At 40.9% G+C, this 21,645-nt stretch overlaps 2 protein-coding genes across 4 annotated transcripts in view; both read right to left on the reverse strand.

The window, feature by feature from the left end:
- The window catches only part of ZNF609 (zinc finger protein 609), a 200,852-nt gene extending 182,130 nt beyond the window's left edge, over nucleotides 1–18,722 (reverse strand). For 2 of the 3 annotated variants that reach the window (XM_082737170.1, XM_082737169.1), the window contains exon 1: nucleotides 17,811–18,722. In XM_082737170.1, coding sequence (XP_082593296.1) covers nucleotides 17,811–18,557 — 747 coding nt within the window. In that variant the 5' untranslated portion in view covers nucleotides 18,558–18,722. The remainder of the gene's footprint in view (nucleotides 1–17,810) is intronic. The other variant, XM_082737171.1, reaches the window with a different exon arrangement.
- Nucleotides 18,585–21,645, reverse strand: part of TRIP4 (thyroid hormone receptor interactor 4) — a gene marked incomplete at its 3' end in the record, with an annotated part of 29,282 nt that continues 26,221 nt past the window's right edge. Inside the window, exon 7 of the mRNA XM_082734443.1 lies at nucleotides 18,585–18,684. Coding sequence (XP_082590569.1) covers nucleotides 18,585–18,684 — 100 coding nt within the window. The remainder of the gene's footprint in view (nucleotides 18,685–21,645) is intronic.

The following is a 21,645-nucleotide window of genomic DNA, read 5'->3' on the forward strand; positions in this document are numbered from 1 at the left end:
GGGGCGCCTGGGTGGCAGAGTTGGTTAAGCAGCAGATTCTTGTAGATTCTTGGTTTCCGCTCAGGTCACGATCTCCGGATTGTGAGATCCAGCACTATTATGTCAGGCTCTGCGCTCTGCGCTCAGAGGTAGAGCCTCTGCCCCTCGGCTTGCAGTCACTTACTCAAACTCTCTAAATAAATAAATAAATAAATCTTTAAAAAGAAAGAAAGAGAAAAGAATAAAGTGCAACAAAAAGAAAGAAAGAGAAAAGAATAAAGTGCAACTCAATCCAGTAAACCAAATCTTTTTTTTTTTTTTTAAGATTTTATTTATTTGATAGAGATAAAGAGCATAAGCAGGGTGAGTAGCAGACAGAGGGAAAAGCAGGCTTCCCGTTGTGCAAGGAGCCTGATGTGGGACTTGATCCCCAGACCCTGGGATTATGACCTGAGTCAAAGGCAGCCACTAAACAGATTGAGCCACCCAGGTACCCCTTCAGAGGACTTTTACATGTTTTTGTAGACATGTGATCCCAGTTGTAGTTTCATATACTCTCTATTACACAGAAAAGCACTTCTTAATATGTCATCTAAGTTAGATAAATCCTCAAGGATCTATCTTGGGCCCCCTTCTTTTCATCTGATTCAACAGACACGTTTACCCTGGTAACCTCATCCAGTTCTATGGCATCAATTACCATTCACTGGTTCACATTAATAACTCCTAGATTTTCCAGTTCTATATTTCCAATTCTCTCTCATGACGTTAAGGAACTTTTTGACTTAGTTGTTCATTCATTTAACTCTCTCCTCCAAATTAGCTACTATTCATCCTTCAGGTATTTATTCAAACTTCTTCATGGTTATTTTTTCTCTGACACTCACCGTGTTATGCATGTGATTATTTGAGTCCATTCTGTCTCTCCTACTAGACTGTATACCCACATTGGACTTATTATATAGTAGCTTACAAGATGAACTCTAGGGGGAAAAAATACTTTAAGATTTTAAGTATTCTTAGGTGCCTGGGTAGCTCAGTTGGTTAAGCAACTACCTTGGGCTCAGGTCATGATCCCAGGGTTCTGGATCAAGTCCTGAATTAGGCTCCCTGCTCAGTGGGAAGTCTATTTCTCCCTCTCCCTCTGCTTACTACTCCCCCTGCTTGTGCTCTTTCTCTCTCATAAAAATAAATAAGATCTTAAAAAAAAAAAAAAAAAAAGATTTTAAGTAGCCTCCATACCCAACATGGGGCTTGAACCCAAGATCAAGAATCATACACTTCTCAGACTGAGCCAGCCAGGTGCTCCAAACTTTGGAAATGGTTTTGAAAGATAAAAGAACAAGGGCACCTATGGCTCAGTGGGTTAAGCCTCTGCCTTTGGCTCAGGTGATGATCTCAGGGTCCTGGGATCGAGCCCCACGTCAGGCTCTTTGCTCGGTGGGGAGCCTGCTTCCCTCCTTTCTCTGCCTGCCTCTCTGCCTACTTATGATCTCTAATAAATAAATAAAATCTTAAAAGAAAAAAAAGAAAGAATCAGAATACGGGTGTCTGGGTGGCTAAGTTGATTCAGCGTCTGCCTTCAACTTGGGTCATGATCTCGGAGTCCTGGGATTGAGTCCTGTGCTGGGCTCCCTGCTTGGTGGGGGATGTGCTTCTCCCTCTCCCTCTGCTGCTCTCTCTCACTCTCTCTCAAATAAGTAAAATCTTAAAAAAAAAAAAAAAAAAAAAAAAAAGCTATGTGGTCTTAAAAAAAAAAAAAAAGATACAGAAACATATAAACAGGGGAAATGTGGTAAGAAACTATCCCTAGGATAAGATTAATAAAAGAATATTTAAGAAAAGATAATTTTTAGGGATGCCTGGCTGGCTCAGTCAGTAGAGCACAGTATTCTTACCCTTGTTGTTGTAAATTTAAGCCCCATAGTAGATGTAAAGACTACTTAAAAATAAAATCTTCAAGGGGCATCTGGGTGACTCAGTCATTAAGCATCCAACTACTGATTTCAGCTTAGGTCATGATCTCAGGATCGTGAAATGCGCCCTCACATCGGGCTCCACACTAGGGTGAAGACTGCTTAAAATTCTTTCTCTTCCAAGGCACCTGGTGGCTCAGTCAGTTAAGCCTCTGACTCTTGATTTTGGCTCAGGTAATGATCTCAGTGTTGTGGGATTAAGCCCTACATTGGCCACCACACTCAGTGGGGTATCTGCTTGAGAGTCTCTCCCTCTGCTGTTCTCCACCGCCCCCCCACCCCACACTTTCACTCTCTCTAATAAATAAATAAATCTTAAAAAAAAAAAAAGATAGTTTTTATTAAATGAGCACCACACTAAAATCTAAGTTCCTTTTAAAAGTACTGTTTGTAGGGCACCTGGGTGGCTCAGTGGGTTAAGCCTCTGCCTTCGGCTCAGGTCATGATCTCGGCGTCCTGGGATCAAGCCCCGCATCCAGCTCTCTGCTCAGCAGGGGCCTACTTCTCCCTCTCCCTCTGCCTGTCACGCTCCCTTTTGTGCTCTGTCAAGTAAATAAATGAAATGTTTAAAGAAAATAGTACTATTTATTTCCTGGGAGGTATTATTTAGACCAAAGACGCCATCACTTGCTATCAACTCCTAATCTACCCCTAATCTCAAATCCCTTGTCAAAACCAGATGAACCAGTCAATTGCCATTGTTTTACCAATATCAAGTAAATAGGTGGTAAAGTGCTATACATTTGTTTTTGCTAAAAATAAAAACAGGGTTGCCTGGGTAGCTCAGCTGCTTGAGCCTCTAACTCTTGATCTTGTCTCAGGTCATGATCTCAGGGTTGTGGGACTGAGACCCATGTTGGGCTCAGCACAGAGTCTGCTTGAGATTCTTTGCTACTCTCTCTCCCTCTACTCTTCTTCCCACTAGCACTCTCTCCCTCTCTTTAAAATAAATAAAACCCTTAATTAGAAAAATAAATTAAAATAAAAGTAAAAACAAACCATCAAAATTTAAATTCAAGCACTCATTCCCCACATCACAAAGCCCAACCCCACTATCTCTCCACTGCTACTATCTTCCAAATAATACTTCTCAGGCTGTCACCAATTCATTTGGACAAGCTTTCTTTTTGTCTATAGGGACAAGGGAATGGAAGGATTAAAGTGGATTTGCTTCGCCCTTTTCTCCTGATTTTCGTTATTAGATATGAAATGGAGGATGAAATGTGACTAGGGAATAAAAACAAATGAAAAATGTGAAAATTTTGAATACAAAAATGTCACTGTATTATTTTCCAACTATCTTCCCACACTTTCCTCTGCTACTTCAGGTCACTAATCCCGCATAAGCTAGGGACAACCCTAAAACTTGGGTCCTAAATAACAATCTTTGCCTCTCTGTGACATCTGAGGACACCTCCTATTTAGTTCTAAGGGAGTGATTAGAGGGTTGGAAAGTTGCATTATTTTAAGCCTTTAAGACTGTCACATTCCTATCCCCACTTCTGAAAAGCTGCTCCATTTCACAAAGGCTGAGGGGCAAAAACCCAGAGCTTCCCAAGTCAGTAAGCTTAGAATGTCTATTTCTGGAGTTTTGTCCTGCCCAGACTGTTTCCTAGGAAGAAGCAAACTATACTTCTTTTCTTCCTCAATAATGTTTATAGGCCTACACTCAGAATCTTTTTTTAAAAAATAAAATCATTTTTACTTAGTTTTTCAACATGAAAACTTCTGTTTATCCTGTCCTATAAGGCAGGTGCAATGTTCTAAGAGCAGCCACTAGTACACAGCTAAAAGCACACCACTGGCACCAAGCTTTTGAATAAGGTACACTAGTCACAGCAGTGCCATCTCTAAGCAGTAGCTAATTAGGAATTTCAAACGATGAGTAAAAGCTCATTGCAATAGTACAGTGGTTTTCTTGATAAAACCAATGTTGTGCCCAGAGTAACGAATGCCCACGTTGAACATAAAACATGGCTACCTTTTCCTGGTTAGGAAGGATGAAGAAGAAAAGACCTCTCTAAACCTGTGTAACTAGATATAATTCCACTTGGTTAAGATGGGACCAACATCAAATGCAAGAGCCTCAGAAATAACAAAAATAATTAAAACAACAGGACTTTAAAAAAAAAAAAACAACAACCATGATTTAGATCTAGCTGAAAGTCAGAAAGGGATAGAAAGTAAAGAGTAACTCAGAGAAGTTACCAAAGCACTAAGCCTGAGAGACACTAAGCTCAGGGATATTTATGTTGGTAAGAAAATAATAGCTCTGTTCTTCACTTTGCCTATAGGATGACCCTTGTTTAATTCAAGGGTAAGACCTGAGGTTACCATAGAGAAGACCAAAAGAGCCTAAAAAAGAAAGAATTTGTGATTACTGTAAGGAACATTAAAGGTGTACTTGAAAACTAAATGCTACAAAGAGTATTCATTATATTAAGCTGGGTTCAATCCAAGGACCTGTAAATTTCTGTTACAGAGAGAACCTGCACCCCAAGATTTTATCTTTCATAAAATACCTTTGTATACTAAATAGATAACTGGATATAGATACATTTAACAAAATCAAATAAACTATATGCAGCTGGCAATAAAAAGAAAAGAAAGAACAATCTGAATAGTTCGGGCTTCACAGTTATTCCACTCACTTAGTATACACTCTGGAGGGAGCCAGAGACAGGAGACTTGAACTGTCTGTTCACTTAATCTGGTTTCCAGTTCCATGTACCAGTGTAAGTATTTAGCCAGGGTTAGGGGAACTTTAGGGTATAAATACATATTTTTCATTAATACAGTCCTTGAACACAAGCTACATTTTACATGAGACCTCAAACTGAAAAAACAATGGTTTCAATGCTGGAGAAAAAATTGTGTTGAATTTATGAAACCAATACGTCAATCTCCAACATGGAGACATCCCAAATAATTTTCAAGAGTATTTTCTGACCAAGTGCTTCATACCCTGACTTTAGTACTTGATCCTTTGTAAGGGATGGGAAAGGAGAGGAAAGATAGCAGACACAAACAAAAATGAAAAAATTTTTCAGCCTCTTTCTGAAATTGTAATAAGCAATCAGCTTGTTTGACTTCAAGTCTCCACATTCTCTATCTAAGCACATATGTATAAGCAAAATGAAAAATGCCTTATGGCATATTTTATCTAAAACAGACACTCCACCAGATGTTTAGGAATCTGCATACTGACGGATTTAAGATCTAGTCTAACATGGTGTATGTAAATGTGTAGTCACATTGTATGATGACTTCTTCTCCACATTTGCCATTTTTTCTCTTTCTATTCAGTGGTATATATATTCGAAAGACTCCAAAACCTAAAGAGAGCTATCTAAACTATAAATCAATATAAATTCTGAGAGCACAGGTAATACATGTACCAGTACTAAAAACCACATTTTAAATTTTATTTAAATAAATTAAATAAATAAATTTATTATATATAAAGTTATGTTACTATAACTTTGGCCAAAATAGGTCATTCCAGGGGCACCTGGGTGGCTCAGTGGGTTGGACCTCTGCCTTCGGCTTGGGTCATGATCCCCTTGTCGGGCTCTCTGCTCAGCGGGGAGCCTGCTTCTCTCTCTCTCTCTGTGCCTCTCTGTGCCTGCCTCTCTGCCTACTTGTGATCTCTGTCTGTCAAATAAATAAATAAAAATTAAAAAAAAATAGGTCATTCCAGAATATTTATTTGAGTTTGCAGCATATTCAAGTATGTGTTCATCTCCAATAACAACGGTAGCATGTTAATTATCCTTCCTTAGGTATGAGACTTAAAATCCCAGCAGGGAAATACACTATACTCAAAAACATTTAATTCTCTTATTGACTTCAAAGAAATAGTATGTGTTTATTAAAAGAAAAAGCAAAGAACTTAGGGGACTTTACTATTTATGTCAGGTGATGTTCTCTTCCTAAAACAGCACGTTTAATTTGAATGTGTCCAGCTCAGGAATAAGGTCTTTATTGGATAGCTATACTATTTTATTTGGGGATGCCATGAATTTCCAGAAAACTATGAACATGTATGATCTAACAAACACAGAAATACTTTCACAAATAGATTAGAAAACAGACTACTTTTGGATTAGCAATAAATTCAAATTATCCAAACCTGTCTTCTATTCCCTTTTACTTTATATTTTTAAAAATATCACAAGTTGCCTTTCTGGCAAATATATCTAGTCATAAGAATTTTGCACAAATTTGGGGCACCTGGATGGCTCAGTCAGTTCAGCATCTGTCTTCAGCAAGGTTTGTGTTCTCAGAGCACTGAGATGGAGCCCCATATCCAACTCCGCAGTCAGCAGAGAGTCTGCTTCTCCTTCTGCCCCTCCCCCTGCACGTGTGCGTACTCTCTCAAATAAACAAACAAGTAAATAAATAAAATATTTTTTAAAAAAGAAAGAATTTTGCTCAAATTTTCCTTAAAAATTCTGGAACCATAATTTAAAATTGAATCAATAACACTGATATGGATGTCCTCCTTTAACAACTATATCAGAAATTCAGGAATTAGTTCTCCTAATTGAGAGGTTAACGAGAAGTCAGATTCATTATAGCTGTATTCTGAAATGACCGACCCCACGCAACGATTGAGAAATGAAAAAGGAGAGCTGGAGGAAAATCTTGAGCATGCTGACAAACACTTGAGAATCAGATGATATCTAAAGTGTAGTGCATAGCTCCATCTGGAAATAGCAAAAAAAAAAAAAAAACAAGGACAACTTCCACAATGATAGTGGTATTTAACCAAAAGGTATATGAAAAGCATCTGTTAAAAGTTTTAAAGAAATATGTACATGCTTACTGTCCCCAGCACTAAAGATCTGACTTCAGTAGGGCACTTTTACTTCTGTAAAAGCTCCAAAATAATTCCGATATGTACGTCCAGTTTAAAAGCCTCCCACTAAAAGACTATTCAACTTGAATGTTAATTTCTCTAACCTCCCATTACTCTGCTTGGCGTATGATGAGTATGTACACCTTCTTTCCACAATACTCTGTACCTTTCCCTAAGGATTAATTCAGTGCAGAGTTACATATTTAACTTCTGAAGAAATGTATCTAACAGGAAAAACCAACTCTGAGTTGAGTGGGCTGGGTATCAGTTTATAAACACTTTTTATGATGGAAAGAGCCCACTAACAAAAATGGAGGCCAACAGAAGACATACAGATGGCCAACAGGCACATGAAAAGATGTTCAATGTCACTAATCATCAGGGAAATGCAAATCAAAACCTCAATAAGGTATGACTTTACACCTGTTAGAAAAGCTATTATTAAAAAGATAAGAAATTAGTATTGGTGAGGATGTGGAGAATAAGAAGTCCTTGTGCACTACTGGTGGGAATGTAAACTGGTGCAGGCACTATGGAAAACAGTTTCCTCAAAAAACTGAAGATGGAGGGGCGCCTGGGTGGCTCAGTGGTTTGGGCTGCTGCCTTTGGCTCGGGTCATGATCTCAGGGTCCTGGGATCGAGCCCCGCATCGGGCTCCCTGCTCCGCAGGAAGCCTGCTTCCCTCTCTCTCTCTCTCTGCTTGCCTCTCTGCCTACTTGTGATCTCCGTCTTTCAAATAAATAAATAAAATCTTTAAAAAAAAAAAACAAAAAAAAACAAAAAAAAACTGAAGATGGAACTACCATATGATGCAGTAATTCCATTTGTGGATATTTATTCGAAGAAAACAAAAACACTAATTTGAAAAGATATATGCACCCCCATGTTCACTGCAGCATTATTTACAATAGCTAAGACATGGAAACAACCTAAATGTCCATCAATGGATAAATGGATAAAGAAAATATGGCATGTGTATATGTATATAAAATGGAATATTTTTCATTCATTAAAGAAAAGAATGAAATCTTGCCATTTGCAACTACGCAGAGGGAACTTGAAGGCATTATGCTAAATAAGTCAGAAAAAGTTAAATTCTATATGAGCTCACTTACACGTGGAATGTATTTTTTTTTTGAGAGAGAGAGAATGCATACATGAACGTGCAGGGAGGAGGGGGGTGCGTAGGTGTTGGGAGGAAGAGAGACTCTCTTAAGCAGGCTCCATGCCCAGTGCAGAGCCAAATGCAGGGCTCAATCTCATGACCCTGAGATCATGACCTGAGCTGAACCCAGGAGTCAGACACTTAACTGACTGAGCCCCCAGGTACCCCTATATGTGGAATTTAAACAAAACAAAAAACACCCAAGCTCATGGATACAGAGAATAGACTGGTGGTTGCCTGAGGTGACGAGTGGATGAAATGGGTGAAAAAGGTCAAAAGAAGCTAATTTCCAGTTATAAAATGAATAAGCCATGGGGATGTAATTAATGTATGGCATAGTGACCATAGTTAATAATACTATATTGCATATTTGAAAGTAGCTAGAAAAATAAATCTTGAAAGTTCTCATCAGAAGAAAAAGACTTTTATAACTATATGTAGTTATGGATGTTAACTGGACTTACTGTGGTGATCATTTTGCAATATATACAAATATTGAATCATCATGTATATGTGAAACTAATATATTGTGCCAATTATTCCTTAATTAAAAAAAAAAAGACCCATGCGGGACGCCTGGGTGGCTCAGTTGGTTGAGCAGCTGCCTTTGGCTCAGGTCATGCAGCATCCTGGGATCGAGTCCCACATTGGGCTCCTTGCTCGGCAGGGAGCCTGCTTCTCCCTCTGCCTCTGCCTGCCATTCTGTCTGCCTGTGCTTGCTCTCTCCCCCTCTCTCTCTCTGATAAATAAATAAAAAATCTTTAAAAAAAAAAAAACATGAAAAAATTTAATGGCCAGGTCTGGCTCATCTAAACACAATATAGTATTTGCTAGTAGGGCTGGAATCCAATGGTCTCAAATTTAAAAATATTCAATTAGTGTATTTTTCAGGCACACAAATTATACTCTCCCAATGGACAATATTTCAAATTGAAAACTGACCACTACCAAAACCTTAGAACTGCCTTTTTATTTCCTGCAGCTAGTGACAAGTTCACAAAAAGAAGTACCTTAATCCTCATTCTCCTCACTGTTCAGCCTAGAGCTCTAATTCCTTCAAAAGGCTAAAGTCTGTACTCCTTAAGGATTAACAAAAGGGAAAAACCTTTCTAAAGCAATCATGTTACATTCATTTCAATCCTTAGAAAAATAGTTCAGAAGGCCTGAATATATACCAAAAAACCTGACTTTAATGGGAAATCGCTAAGCAAGAGCCATGGTTCTCTTTTATTTTATTTAAGATTTTATTTATTTGAAAGCAAGAGGGAGAGTGAGCACGAGAGAGAGAGAGCGCACCAGTGAGAAGAGAGGCAGAGGGAGAGAGAGAAGCAGCAGACTCCCCGCTGAGCAAGAAGCCCAATGTGGGGCTTGATCCCAGGACTCCAAGATCATGACCAGAGCTGAATGCAGACACTTAACCAAATGAGCCACTCAGGCGCCCCAAAAGCCAGGTTCTTCAACTTGAGATCAGCCCTGAACCAAAAGGAATCCAACAAACACTTCCAAACTAACTAATCTATCAAACAATGTAACTCCAGACCTCAATGGCTCCAATTGCTCTGACTCAAATCTCTCTCTCCTCAAACCTTCCTGGAAACCAGGAGTTGAAACATAAGCTATCATAACCTCATTCTTTTCCAAAACCTTCAGATTTTGGCTTAACTCTTTAAAGTCTCTAAAGATATCTTTCAACTTAATTTCACAATGACCTGTACCTCATAGCTACTAACATTATAATATCAGCAATAGTTAACATTTATTGAGTAGTTACAACATGCTAGGCACTGTACTGAGTGCTTAATGTTCTTTATCTGATCTAATCCTCACAATAAGGTCAGTACTATTATTTACTTCCACATTACAGATAAGAAAAGAAGCTTAGTGTCGCCTGGATGGCCCAGTTGATTAATTGTCTGCCTTTGTCCCAAGTCATGGTCCCGGGTCCTGGAATGGAGTCCTGCACTGGACTCCTTGCTCACCAGGGAGTCTGCTTCTCCTTCTGCCTGCCCTTCTCCTTGCTTGTGCATGCTCTCTCTCTGACAAATAAAATTTTTCTAAATAAATAAATAAGGAAAGCACTTTATGACAGCGTATCTCCAACTCTGGTATGTATCATAATCAAAGAAAGAGCTAATGTTAAAACACAAGGCCCAACACAATTGTTCACAGATACTGCAGCTGCTGGTACAAGGACTACTGCTTTATAAAAAGGTAAACAGAAGTAATACCCTCACTTTAGCTATCATTTTCTCATGCGAAATCACTTCTCTACAGAGTACTTCTGACAAAAGAGACACTTGGGACTTAAAAAAAACCTCCAGGGTCTGAAAGTTAAAAGATTTTTTCCCCTACTTCACAAAGGCCCCAGTATCACCAATGACATTAAGACAATGGAAATCTTGGGGTGCCTGGGTGGCTCATTGGGTTAAAGCCTATGCCGCCTTCAGCTCAGGTCGTGATCCCAGGGTTCTAGGATCGATCCCCGTGTTGGGCTTTCTGCTTTGTGGGGAGCCTGCTTCCTCCTCTCTCTTTCTCTGCCTACTTGTGATCTCTGTCTAACAAATAAATAAATAAATCTTAAAAAAAAAGAAAAAGAAAAAAAGACAGTGGAAATCCAAAAAAGGAAAATTAAGACCAGAACGACTGTAAAATTCTGCTCAAGGGCCTGTCACCATCCACATTTTACTTCTTCAGCCTAAAAAGTGTTTCCTTTGGGTATCCTAGGGCAAGAGAAACAACATAAGAAAAAGGAGGGAGATTGTTTTGTAATACTAAAAAATCGAGGACAAGTTCTAAAAATATAATAGAATTTTGCCCTATGAACAGAAAATCTCTAAATGCTATAAATTCCTTCTGTCTGTCTCTCTTTTGTCACACTATCATCTATCTCAAAAGAGCCATTCCTCTTACGCAAGACTGACCCAAAGTCTATCCTTTCTCAGGTAGTTTAAACATTGATTACGTCAGTGTCATCTAGGATGAACAACTTCAGGCATAGGATTTGTTAAAAATGTCTCCTCAGTCTGCTGGGGAAGCTTCTTACTTGGATGGGTGCTGTCAGCCATGACTAAACTGTACCAAGAGAAATATATTTTAAAATATTAATATGGCTTGGCACCTTCCTGATGCTAATCCTTCCAGGTCCATCCCAATGGTACAACTGGGAAATTAACCGGAGAAAAGCAAGCTTCCCTCTGCTCTGCTTTCTACTTTCAGATGCTCCTCCTCTACAGCTCTGCCATGCACAGACTCATTCTATACATATACACAGAGATAGAACATGTGCACACACACAAATAACTCTCGGCAGGAACCAAAAATCAAAGCCTAACCCCACGGTTTTGAAGTGAGCAAGTCCAATTTCCTTCTTTGTAGCCCCTGACACATGCTGGCTGGGAGCCGTCTGGATTTTTTTTCTGCCTTGTTCCTGCACCAGAAGGCTCTGCACTGCAGGTCAGGGGATGATAAGGAAATGAGCAGTGTAATTTCCAAGGCCTCTGAACACGGCCCTGTCAGCAGCTCTGGAGGCGGGTTACTCAAGCATGGCTTGAAGAGTGAAAACCACAGAGAGGAGGGCTCAGCCAGCCAGCAGTGGCAGGATCTCAGCTGTGTATGTTACTGCCACCTCCAGCCTGAAAGCCCAAGCCCTGCTGCCTCCCTGGATGAGCTCTGCTGGTAAAAGCTCTTATACCCAAATGGCAAAAATACAAATTCGCATTGGGGGAGGAAGATTAAGAATTGGGACTTAGATTTTTCCATGCACTCTTGTGTAGAAACAAAAAGCATTTAGTGCTCTTCCAGCATACACGAGATTGCACAGGCTGGTAAAACCACAATAGCATCCATCCAACACACCCAACCCCACAGGAATATGGCCAGAAAGGAAACTTAATTTATATGAAATGTGAAATTCAATAGGCTACTTCAAGATTTTTTAAAGCCAATTTTCGGTCTCCTCCCTTCTCCAAATCCCACTATAAATATCAGGACCTTTAGAACCCATCACCAGCATGAAAATTTCCCAACCCAGGTTTGGATCTTCTTCTGAGCACAGTGCTCAAAATCTTAACCTACATGTTTATCTATTTATACTGGGCTTTCTGTATAGGGGGAATGTGGTTATATTTCAGCCCATTATTGCCTATGACAGACTGAGACATATTTTAACTTAAATCATGTTTTTCTCTCTTTCTAATATTTATTGAATGCTTCCTACTGAATGCCTCACACTGTTCAAAGTGTTTTATATGCGTTAACTAATTTAATCTCATAACAACCCTATGTAGTAACTACTGTTTTCCTCATTTCACAGTTGAAAAAACTGAGGTAGAGCAGTTAAATAACTTGCTCAAGATCACTCAGTAAGTGGCAAAGCTGGGAAACAAACCAGGTAGTCTGGCTCCAGAGTTTATACTCTTTTTTAAAAAAAGATTTTATTTATTTATTTGACAGAGAGAGAGAGAGATCACAAATAGGCAGAGAGGCAGGCAGAGAGAGGGGGAGCAGGCTCCCCACTGAGCAGAGACCTGATGCAGGGCTTGATCCCAGGACCCTGAGATCATGACCTGAGCTGAAGGCAGAGGCTTAACCCATTGGGCCACCCTGGCACCCCCAGAGTTTATACTCTTAACCATTAAGTTATAGATAAAAGTTGATGTGAAATTTAAGTTTAGAAAGAAAGCTAATGTTTTATGTCAGAAGTGGCTCCCAGTTCTCACCTTAAACAGAAAATTCACAATGGTTCTCAAATGATAAAGTATACAGCAATTATCTGGAGAGACTTCTGGAAGTTTTTGGGCCCGTACTCCTGAAACTTACTTAGCAGAACTGGGGTCGGGTCAAGAATCTGCATTTTGACACTCAGGTGATGTGATACACACGGTTTTATGGGAAACACTTTTAGGGACTCAATTGTAGATGGTAAACCATAAAGTCCAAAGTGCAGGAAACTTCTCTGTTACATTCACTAGGACATACTGAGCACCAAGTATAATACCTAAGATCTAAAATGCACTCATTTGCCAACTATACCTCAATTAAAATTTTTTAATAAAAATAAATGCACTGTTAATATCCTGAATAAATGGTATTCAACAGTATATATCATGTCTTTATAAAACAGTTAATATCCCAATTCATTTAAGGTCTACCTACTAGTGATATGTCCAAGAAGCAATAGGGTTTTTTTCTTACCTGCAATTGCAAAAAAAGAGGGAACTGTCAATGCCTCAATGATTACAATGGAAATTTGGAATGCAATATTTCAGAAAACACACATATACACACAAACCAAGCTCAAAGCAGTTTAAAAGTAACTTTCCTTTGTTATATGTAACAAGATAATAGGATAGGCTTAACACCAGCTATAAATAGTTCTTTGCAAACATCATCATCATACCAAAGAAACCTAAACTCAAGGGCTCTTTTGTTTATTAAGCATTTACAATGTTAAAATCGGTATGAAAAATAGTGAAAACAGTTTCAAGAGTATCTGGGAATTTATATCCAATGTTTCTAAGGTAGTTTTTAGAATGGGAAAACAGAATCCCTCAGAACAACTGAAGACTTTTTAATAACCCCAGAGTAACAATATGCCCTAAGAACTTGGTCACCAAAAACCTGGTTTCTAAGCCTGGCTTTGTAACGGATTACCTGTGAGAGCCTAGGCAAGTCACATGACTTCCCTGGTCTTAATTTCTTCTTCCACAAAATAAGGAGATTGGACAAGATAATTTTTCTGTGGGCCCTCCTTGAATTACAACACCCAGATGGAAAACAGAGTTACTGAAGAAAAAATAAATTAAGATCAGGCTCTGTTGCATCTCTGTCCCACATAAATATCAACTTCTTTCAATTTTTCCCATGTAGGAAAATACTGGAGGGCATCTGGCTTCAGGAAGCATGGTTGACTGCTATGTAATCAATAGCTGAGAAAAACAGCTAGTGAAGGAGGAGGCTTTATGAGAGAAAACCTTGAATCAGAAGGAAAAAAAGAGACCTGACCTTGATTGGGCAATGAGGAATTGTAACACAAGAGAACTTAGCTGGAAGGCATAAACTAGGGCAGGAAAACAAAACCAAGGGCAGAGGAAGATGCTCTTAGAACACAGGATATGATAGCAAGCATGATCAGAAGGGGAAAGGGCAAAGAGCACACTTAATGGGGTTTTTTTTGGTATCCTAAACTAAGGGGGGAAGTGGTAATATATGTAGCAGTCTGAGAGTAACGGAAGCTGAGACCCCAAAAACGGAAAGCAGAGTGCAGACTGTTACTACCTTGCAAGGTCAAAAACAGCAGCTAAAGAGGCCACGGGAGCTTCTGGTTGCAAACTTGTAGATCCTTTAGCCACTAGAGCCTACTGGTTACTTTATACGATTTGAAAAAATCAGTCTCACCTTAAATTCCTGGTTTAAGCCCTTGATTCTGACAAGAGTCTGTACTGCAGGACAGACTCAGCACAGATACATCACTGCCTTCTGTGGTTTGTACATTCTTTTTTTCTTGCCTGTCAGAGTGGCAATGCAAGCACTAAGCTCTAAGCTTGGAACATTCAGGCAAGGCACCCTTCTTCCCCCTTCCATCCCTAATTTAACAACCCTTCAATCAAACCAAAGGCAAGGGAACAGGCAGGAGCCGAAAGGCTCTGTCTTGTTTATTCCTCAACATTCCCGCCCTCATCTCTTCAGCTGGCAGGAAGCATGAGCAGGAGTGTTCAGTAACAATTCAGGGCAACCGCAGTTGCTAAGAGCCATTTCTGGTCTCTCCTAGAACTCTGGGAAACAGCACAGTGAAACCTTCCAGAGAAAGGTGTGGTGGAGCCTAAGCAGGGTCCCATGAAGGGAAATCCACATTCTTGGCTGATAGGAAATTCCCTCAGCCACAGCCCAAGATACTTAACTAGATGAGAAAGAAGGTCCTGAGGTGGATAATTTGAATACTCAAATCTCTCTCATTAGCTAGTGGTAGATATATGACAATTCTACCCTACAGCACAAACTATTTTCTCCGGTTTCCAAGGTGGGAGTGGGGAGGGAAGGGGCAGGTGGACATGGTTAGGGGGGAGACATCAGTCGAGACACTTCCCCAAGTTTTATGAGTTTTCTTCATGACAGCTCCCAGCTCAGATTATACAGTTCCCAGATTATATCAAAACATCTGTTTTGCTGTTTTAGTTCTGTTGGTATCCCCACATAGAAGAAACATTCCAAGCCAATTAAGGCGTAGGCAAGCCCGTAACTCAGAGAGAAAATCTTAAAGTTTTCAAAGACTTAGCATACAAGCTATAATAGTAATCATCACTGAGCCCCTCTTATACTCTAAACCCTGGAGTCCATATTTCCCAAAATCTGATCTGCTCTAAGATTCCTAGCCTTCTTCCCCCTTAAGTCTTCCCCTCCTCCCATTCTAGAAACACTCTCTCCCTGAACAGTGTTTTCATCTCCTAGCAACTTCCTAACATTTACTTAAATAATTATTTCAATGATCAAAGGCTTTATGGAAAAGCACCCCTAGAAACAGACTGTTCAAAAAGGTTGAGGAAATAGGGAAAGGAACTAAGAAACCTGTTTTGGCTTACAGTAACATCAAACTGCAAAGCAACTTTCTGCTTCTGAAAGTATTTCCCAGCAGTTTTCTTTCTTCCCAAAAGTGAAGCAATCTCTCCCCCTTTCTCTCTCATTCCATTGCCCTACTGTCAGTCTCCTTGGGAGACAAGGCTTATATATCACAGCTCCATTATAAAGGGGCAAACCTCCCTGACACCAAGGTGCTTTCCCAGCTGAATATACTGCATCTTTCAGCCCAATTATAATCTGAAGGGCAGCCACCCAACTGGTCACTGGACCTCCAAGAGAAAACAAGTTCCATTTGCTACTCTATTGGAGACTATCATAGACATTTAGACTTAAATCCAACATGAAGCTCAGCATCGTTAATCCTTTCACCTGCAGATGACTTTTGGGCCTACAAGACTGGGACATGAAATTAATAGTTCTAAACAGAAAGGAAAGATTTCATGTTCCTTTCACTCTCCAAAGTGGCCACTTTTCAGGGTTCCTGGGTGACTCCATGGATTGGGCAACCGCCTTCGGCTCAGGTCACTATCCCAGTGTCCTGAAATAGAGACCCACATCGGGATCCCTGCTAGGCAGTAAGCGGGCTTCTCCCTCTGCCTGCCCCTCCCCCTGCCTGTGCATGCATGCGTGCATACTCTCTCTGTCAAATAAACAAACAAACAAACTAACCCTAAAAAAAAAGTGGCCACTTTTCAGCACAGGAATAACAGTGATTATGGACATGGATATATGGCAAGAGTTTATTGCAGCCAGATGTAGGGAACAGTCTAATGGGCCTGGAACAGAAGCAAGAACTGGTACTCCTAGGCCTCTTTAAAACAGTATTATCCATCTGTACCCCAGAGAAAATGGTAAATCACAGCCAGCACAGGACAAGCCATGCCAGTAGCCAGCTGGAACTTGATGCTGCTGAGGTGGACTATAGCATCTGTCACCTAAACACAGGCAGCTTTTCTTTGGCAGCTGCCTCCGGTGAAAGGGAATGAACCATTGTGTTATTAGTGGAAGAAAATTCACAGCCCTGTTACCAGGGAAGCCCAGATGTTGCTAAGAGCTACAGATGTGCCAGAGGCAAAGACCAAAATACCTACAGCAAAGAAAGCACAAGCTACCACTGGAATCCAGGCATGGAGAGGGCACCACCACACAAACATACACACGCAGCCTCTATTTATTAACACTTACATATGGAAATAGGTATTCCCTGTTGCAGCTGATGTAATTACAGAGAAACCAATTTATACTGCATCTGCTGGGATCAGCTGAAAGCAAAGGGTGAGCAAACACAGAGCGGAAAAATCAAGAGACAATGAAGAGCTCATCACCAGGCCAGCCGCTTTGCAGGAAATTGTAAGCTGCTGAAGTTTAAGGCAGCCTGAGCTGACCCTAGACTGACACCTACTCTGCTCCAGCTCTGCAAGCTCTATTTCCTAAGACATGAACTAAGATCATCTTCCCAGAGGAGGAGAGCCCCTCCTGGGGCTGCTAGCACCTGTCCTTCCAACTCAAGCAGAAGGTAAGGTATCATTACACTGTTTGGCAGCTATTAAACCACCAGGACACTTTGATTACCAATAGCTGAGGGAGATACTTGGCCAAAAACTGTACCTTTAGTGGCCAAACAATCTCTTTCAAGGCCAAACATGCATAGCCACAACGCTAACTCGTAAGACCTGATTAAATACCTCTTAGTACAGTCAGTACCTCTTGCTCACTTCTTTACCTGCCCCTTCACTCTTTGGTAGGTACCAAAAGAACACTTGGCAGATATCATTCCATGAGACTTATTTAACCATTTCTCTTCCAGAAACCCAGCAGCACCATTTATTCCATTAAGACGAGCACTCAACTGAAACCCTATCATCAACTTACAAAGTTTATCAATGACTCTGAGGATAAAATACAAGCAAGCTGGCAGCCACATAAAGGTTGATGCCCATGTCCAGCAACAAGTGTCTGAGGGTGGGACAAGGACAAGGTGGCAGGTTCTCCAACTTAAAGAGTAAATTCATTCTACCAAGTAGCTGCCCCCAACAATAGATATTCTCCAAAATGTCCAGGCCTGCTGTTAATGAATCTGTAGAGAATCCCCTAATTATGAACAAAACCACATTATCATTACCAGCTGCTCTGACCTTGTAATTGGTCATTACCCACAAACTAATGAGCCTCCCACAGAGTGCACAAAGCATTTGGTGGTTAGTCCAGGGCAGTTCTGACTGGCAGTAGGCAGCCAGATCTGGCCACCTCTTACCTTTTCAGACTTGACTTTCTTTAGCGGGCGACACTCATTCTCCCCTTCCTCTGGCTCCGGTTTAGCTCCCAAAGGATTGAGCGCTGCCCCAGGCTCAATAGCTATACTCCCAAGTGGCTCCACAGCTCCTGTATCCACCCCTGCACTTCCATCATACTGACCAACCCGTCCTCCCAAGGGAACTGGCTGGAGGACCCCAGGATCCTTTTCTGAACAAGTCCCCACTCCTTCGCTTCTCTCCTTCTTGCTCTTAGATGAGCTGTTCTCTTTCTCCTTTTTGGAGCCGGCTACACTGCGGGATGCCTTAGCCGCCTTCTCTGAGCCCTTGGGAGCAATAGCAGCAACCAGGCTTCCTGCATTGGCACCATCTCCTGAGCGTCCCTGCACCTCTTTCTTGCTAGCTGCCCCCTCACTTGGAGTGAACAGGGAAGTCCCTGGAGTGGGTTTGCTAGTGTCTTTGCCACTCTTATTCCTTTTGGATTTTGATTTGCCTTCCTTCCCTTGAGGACCTGGCACTGGGGTCACAAACTTGATGTTGTCTGGTAGTGTGGCCACAGCATTGGGAGCCGGTATCCCCACCTCCTTTGAGCCTGACATTTCCAGTTTCTGCTGGTCCTTTTCCAGATCGGCGTCCAGGTCAATGATGAGATTCCCTACTCCAATGTCCCATTCATCCCCACTGTCGTATGTCTCAACCGGGTTTGCATCCACTCCTTTCCCTCCGGAGGCTCCACTGCTCAAGGACATCTTAGAGTCAACGTCCCACCTCAAGATTCAAGGCTCTTCCTTGCCCCCAGCTTTCCTATTTTCAGCTTCAGCTATGTTCTCAGACCTGTCACATTGGTCAGTACATGCCCAGTGGACAACATCATTGCTGGAAAAAGAAAATTTAAAGAGCTGTTAAAGGAAACAATACAGGCAAGGAGACAGCCTGAAATAAACTCCCACACAAAACAGACTATTCCTAGGGGGCTATCACATCACAATGGACAAGACAAACAGGTTCAATTGTATTTCTAACCAAGTCACATTGGACCAGGGAAAAGTTAATTCCCGCTCCATCTCCCCAGGGGAGAGTACAGTATTTCCAATTGCCCGGAGAGTCTGTATAAGTCTTAACTACGGGTCCTTTAGAGTTAGTTTCCCATTCCCCAGAGACTAATTCTACTACCACCGCCAGCTGGCAATCCTCCCTCAATCAATACAGGCCCTGGCACATAACAGATTCAAGCTCTAGCACAACTGTACTCATATCCCCTTTCTCCTTGCTTCTTCTTGAATTATCAGAGACTCAGAACATGGACTTGCAAAGGCTGTAAAAGCCCTCTATTAACAGAGTCTGTCCCTACTAAAAATAAAAAGGATTCCTTGTCATTCTACTGTTTTGGGGGGAAAAATCTTATTATGGATAAGAGCGAAAGAGAAAAAGCAAGCAGAACAAGAAAAAATATAACATTAGGATAGAGGCCAAATATTGCAACTAAAGGAGGCAATCATCAGAGAGAACTCAACTACTCAGCTTAATTTCAGTTAAATAAGCCTTATTCAACTCAAGGTTTCAAATTATGTCCAAATAGCATAATGCACTGTAACCTTTCCCACGTCCCCCTAAAATATCTACGAAGACAAACACACACATAAATACACACACAAAAATTGTACCCTGACTAAACACTTCTAAAACCCCTAACACCGGAGTATGAAATAACTCTTCACAATTTTATATAAGATTGTTGGCATGGTGGGGCACCTGGATGGTTCAGCCATTAAGTGACTTTGGCTCAGGTCATGATCCAGGGTCCTGGGATGGAGCCCCGCATCAGGCTCCCTGCTTGGCGGGAAGCCTGCTTCTCCCTCTCCCACTCCCCCTGCTTGTGTTCCCTCTTTTGCTCTCTCTCTCTCTGTCAAATAAATAAATAAAATCTTTAAAAAAAAAAAAAAAAAGATTGTGGGCATGGTATTGATAAATACCAAGGTCTCACCACATGAAACAGAGATTGGCTAAAAAAGAGCAGGGACAGAACAATTTGTAACACTCCAGTCTCCCAGCTCATGAGACTTTGAGAGTGTACCATCTAGAAAACCTGGCAGTCAAGAAACACCACCCAGATATTACTTTATGACAAAGTGAAAGAGTTCTGTTCTTGCTCACTCCCCTGTCCACCATCTTTCTATATCTATTTAGAAAAGAATGCTCATAAGATAAGAGAGCAAAGAGCAAACCAGTATGGCACAATGAATCCTATAAAGTGGATTTCCAACAGTAAATGCTACGGATAGGACAGAGACACGACAAATTTTAATTTTTCACCTACTCTCTTGAGACAACATCAAAGAACCAGGGTGCAGTTACAAGAGAAGATATCAGAGCTCCTGGGTGGCTCAGTTGGTTAAGCGACTGCCTTTGGCTCAGGTCATGATCCCAGAGTCCTGGATCAAGTCCTGCACCGGGCTCCCCACTCAGTGGGGAACTTGCTTCTCCCTCTCACTCTAATGCTCTGCCTACTTGTGCTCTCTAGCTGTCAAATAAATAAATATTAACAAAACAAAACAAACAAACAAAAACAAAAGAAGATATTCTCCAAGACAGCAGAGCTGCCCCAAGTGAATGCTTGCTAGTAACTGGGATTTAAGAGAAAAAGGTGTGCAAGTTAATTTGCCATTTAGCTGTAGATCTGAGGGAAAAAATACATCCTTTACACAAGTAGAGAGCTTAGTACCATTAGGAACAACTATTGCTGACATTGAGTCTACAGAGATCCTACTTCGTAAAAGGAAGAGCAATCTGTCGGGGGGTGGGGCGGGGGCAGCATGATGTAGGAACTATGAAAAAATGCCACCCACAAGGTAAAGGAAACATTATCCCTGAAGTCAGAGAAATGATACCTCTGAAAATATCTAGAATTTTATTTATTTTTTAAAAGATTTATTTTAGGGGCGCCTGGGTGGCTCAGTGGGTTAAGCCGCTGCCTTCGGCTCAGGTCATGATCTCAGAGTCCTGGGATCGAGTCCCGCATCGGGCTCTCTGCTCGGCAGAGAGCCTGCTTCCCTCTCTCTCTCTCTGGCTGCCTCTCTGTCTACTTGTGATTTCTCTCTGTCAAATTAATAAATAAAATCTTAAAAAAAAAAAAAAAAAAAAAAAAAAAAGATTTATTTTATTTATTTGAAAGAGACAGACCAAAAAAAGAAAGAAAGAAAGAAAGAAAGAGACAGACAGACAGACAGACAGAGAGAACATGAGTGGGGGGAGTGGGGGAGAAGCCGACTCCCTGCTAAGCAGGGAACCTGACATACGACCCGATCCCAGAACGCTGGGATCACGATCTGAGCCTAAGGCAGATACTTAACCGACTGAGATACCCAACTGCCCCAAATATCTGGAATTTTAAGGAAATTTTTGTTGAAATGTTTGGAATTCTCAATACCACCTAAGAAGACTTGGCTTCCAGTAAATATTAGTATAGCACACCTTTGTTCATTCATTAAAAAAAATTGTATTTATTACCCACTAGTGCTAGGCTCTAAACTAGGTGCTAGGAATACAGCAGTGAATAAGTGAGTAAGGCAGTGGAAAATGGTACTGGAAATAATTCTATTATGAGGGACGAGTATTTCTAGAAAAGGGAATGCCAACTGAATCTGCACTATAGTGCATCATTAAAGCATAGTTCTTTCCAACATCACAATTTATTACTGCTGCAATCTTTGCAACTGTGGCAAGGCTTAGAAGATAACACATTCACATTCACCTAAAACTCACCCACTTTCCTCCCAAGCTGCCCTATCACCAGTATGTAATTTAACCATTAAAATAACCCTATGTTTGTTTAACCTC

Source organism: Mustela nivalis (assembly GCF_964662115.1).
Source record: "Mustela nivalis genome assembly, chromosome: 6".
NCBI lineage: Eukaryota > Metazoa > Chordata > Mammalia > Carnivora > Mustelidae > Mustela > Mustela nivalis.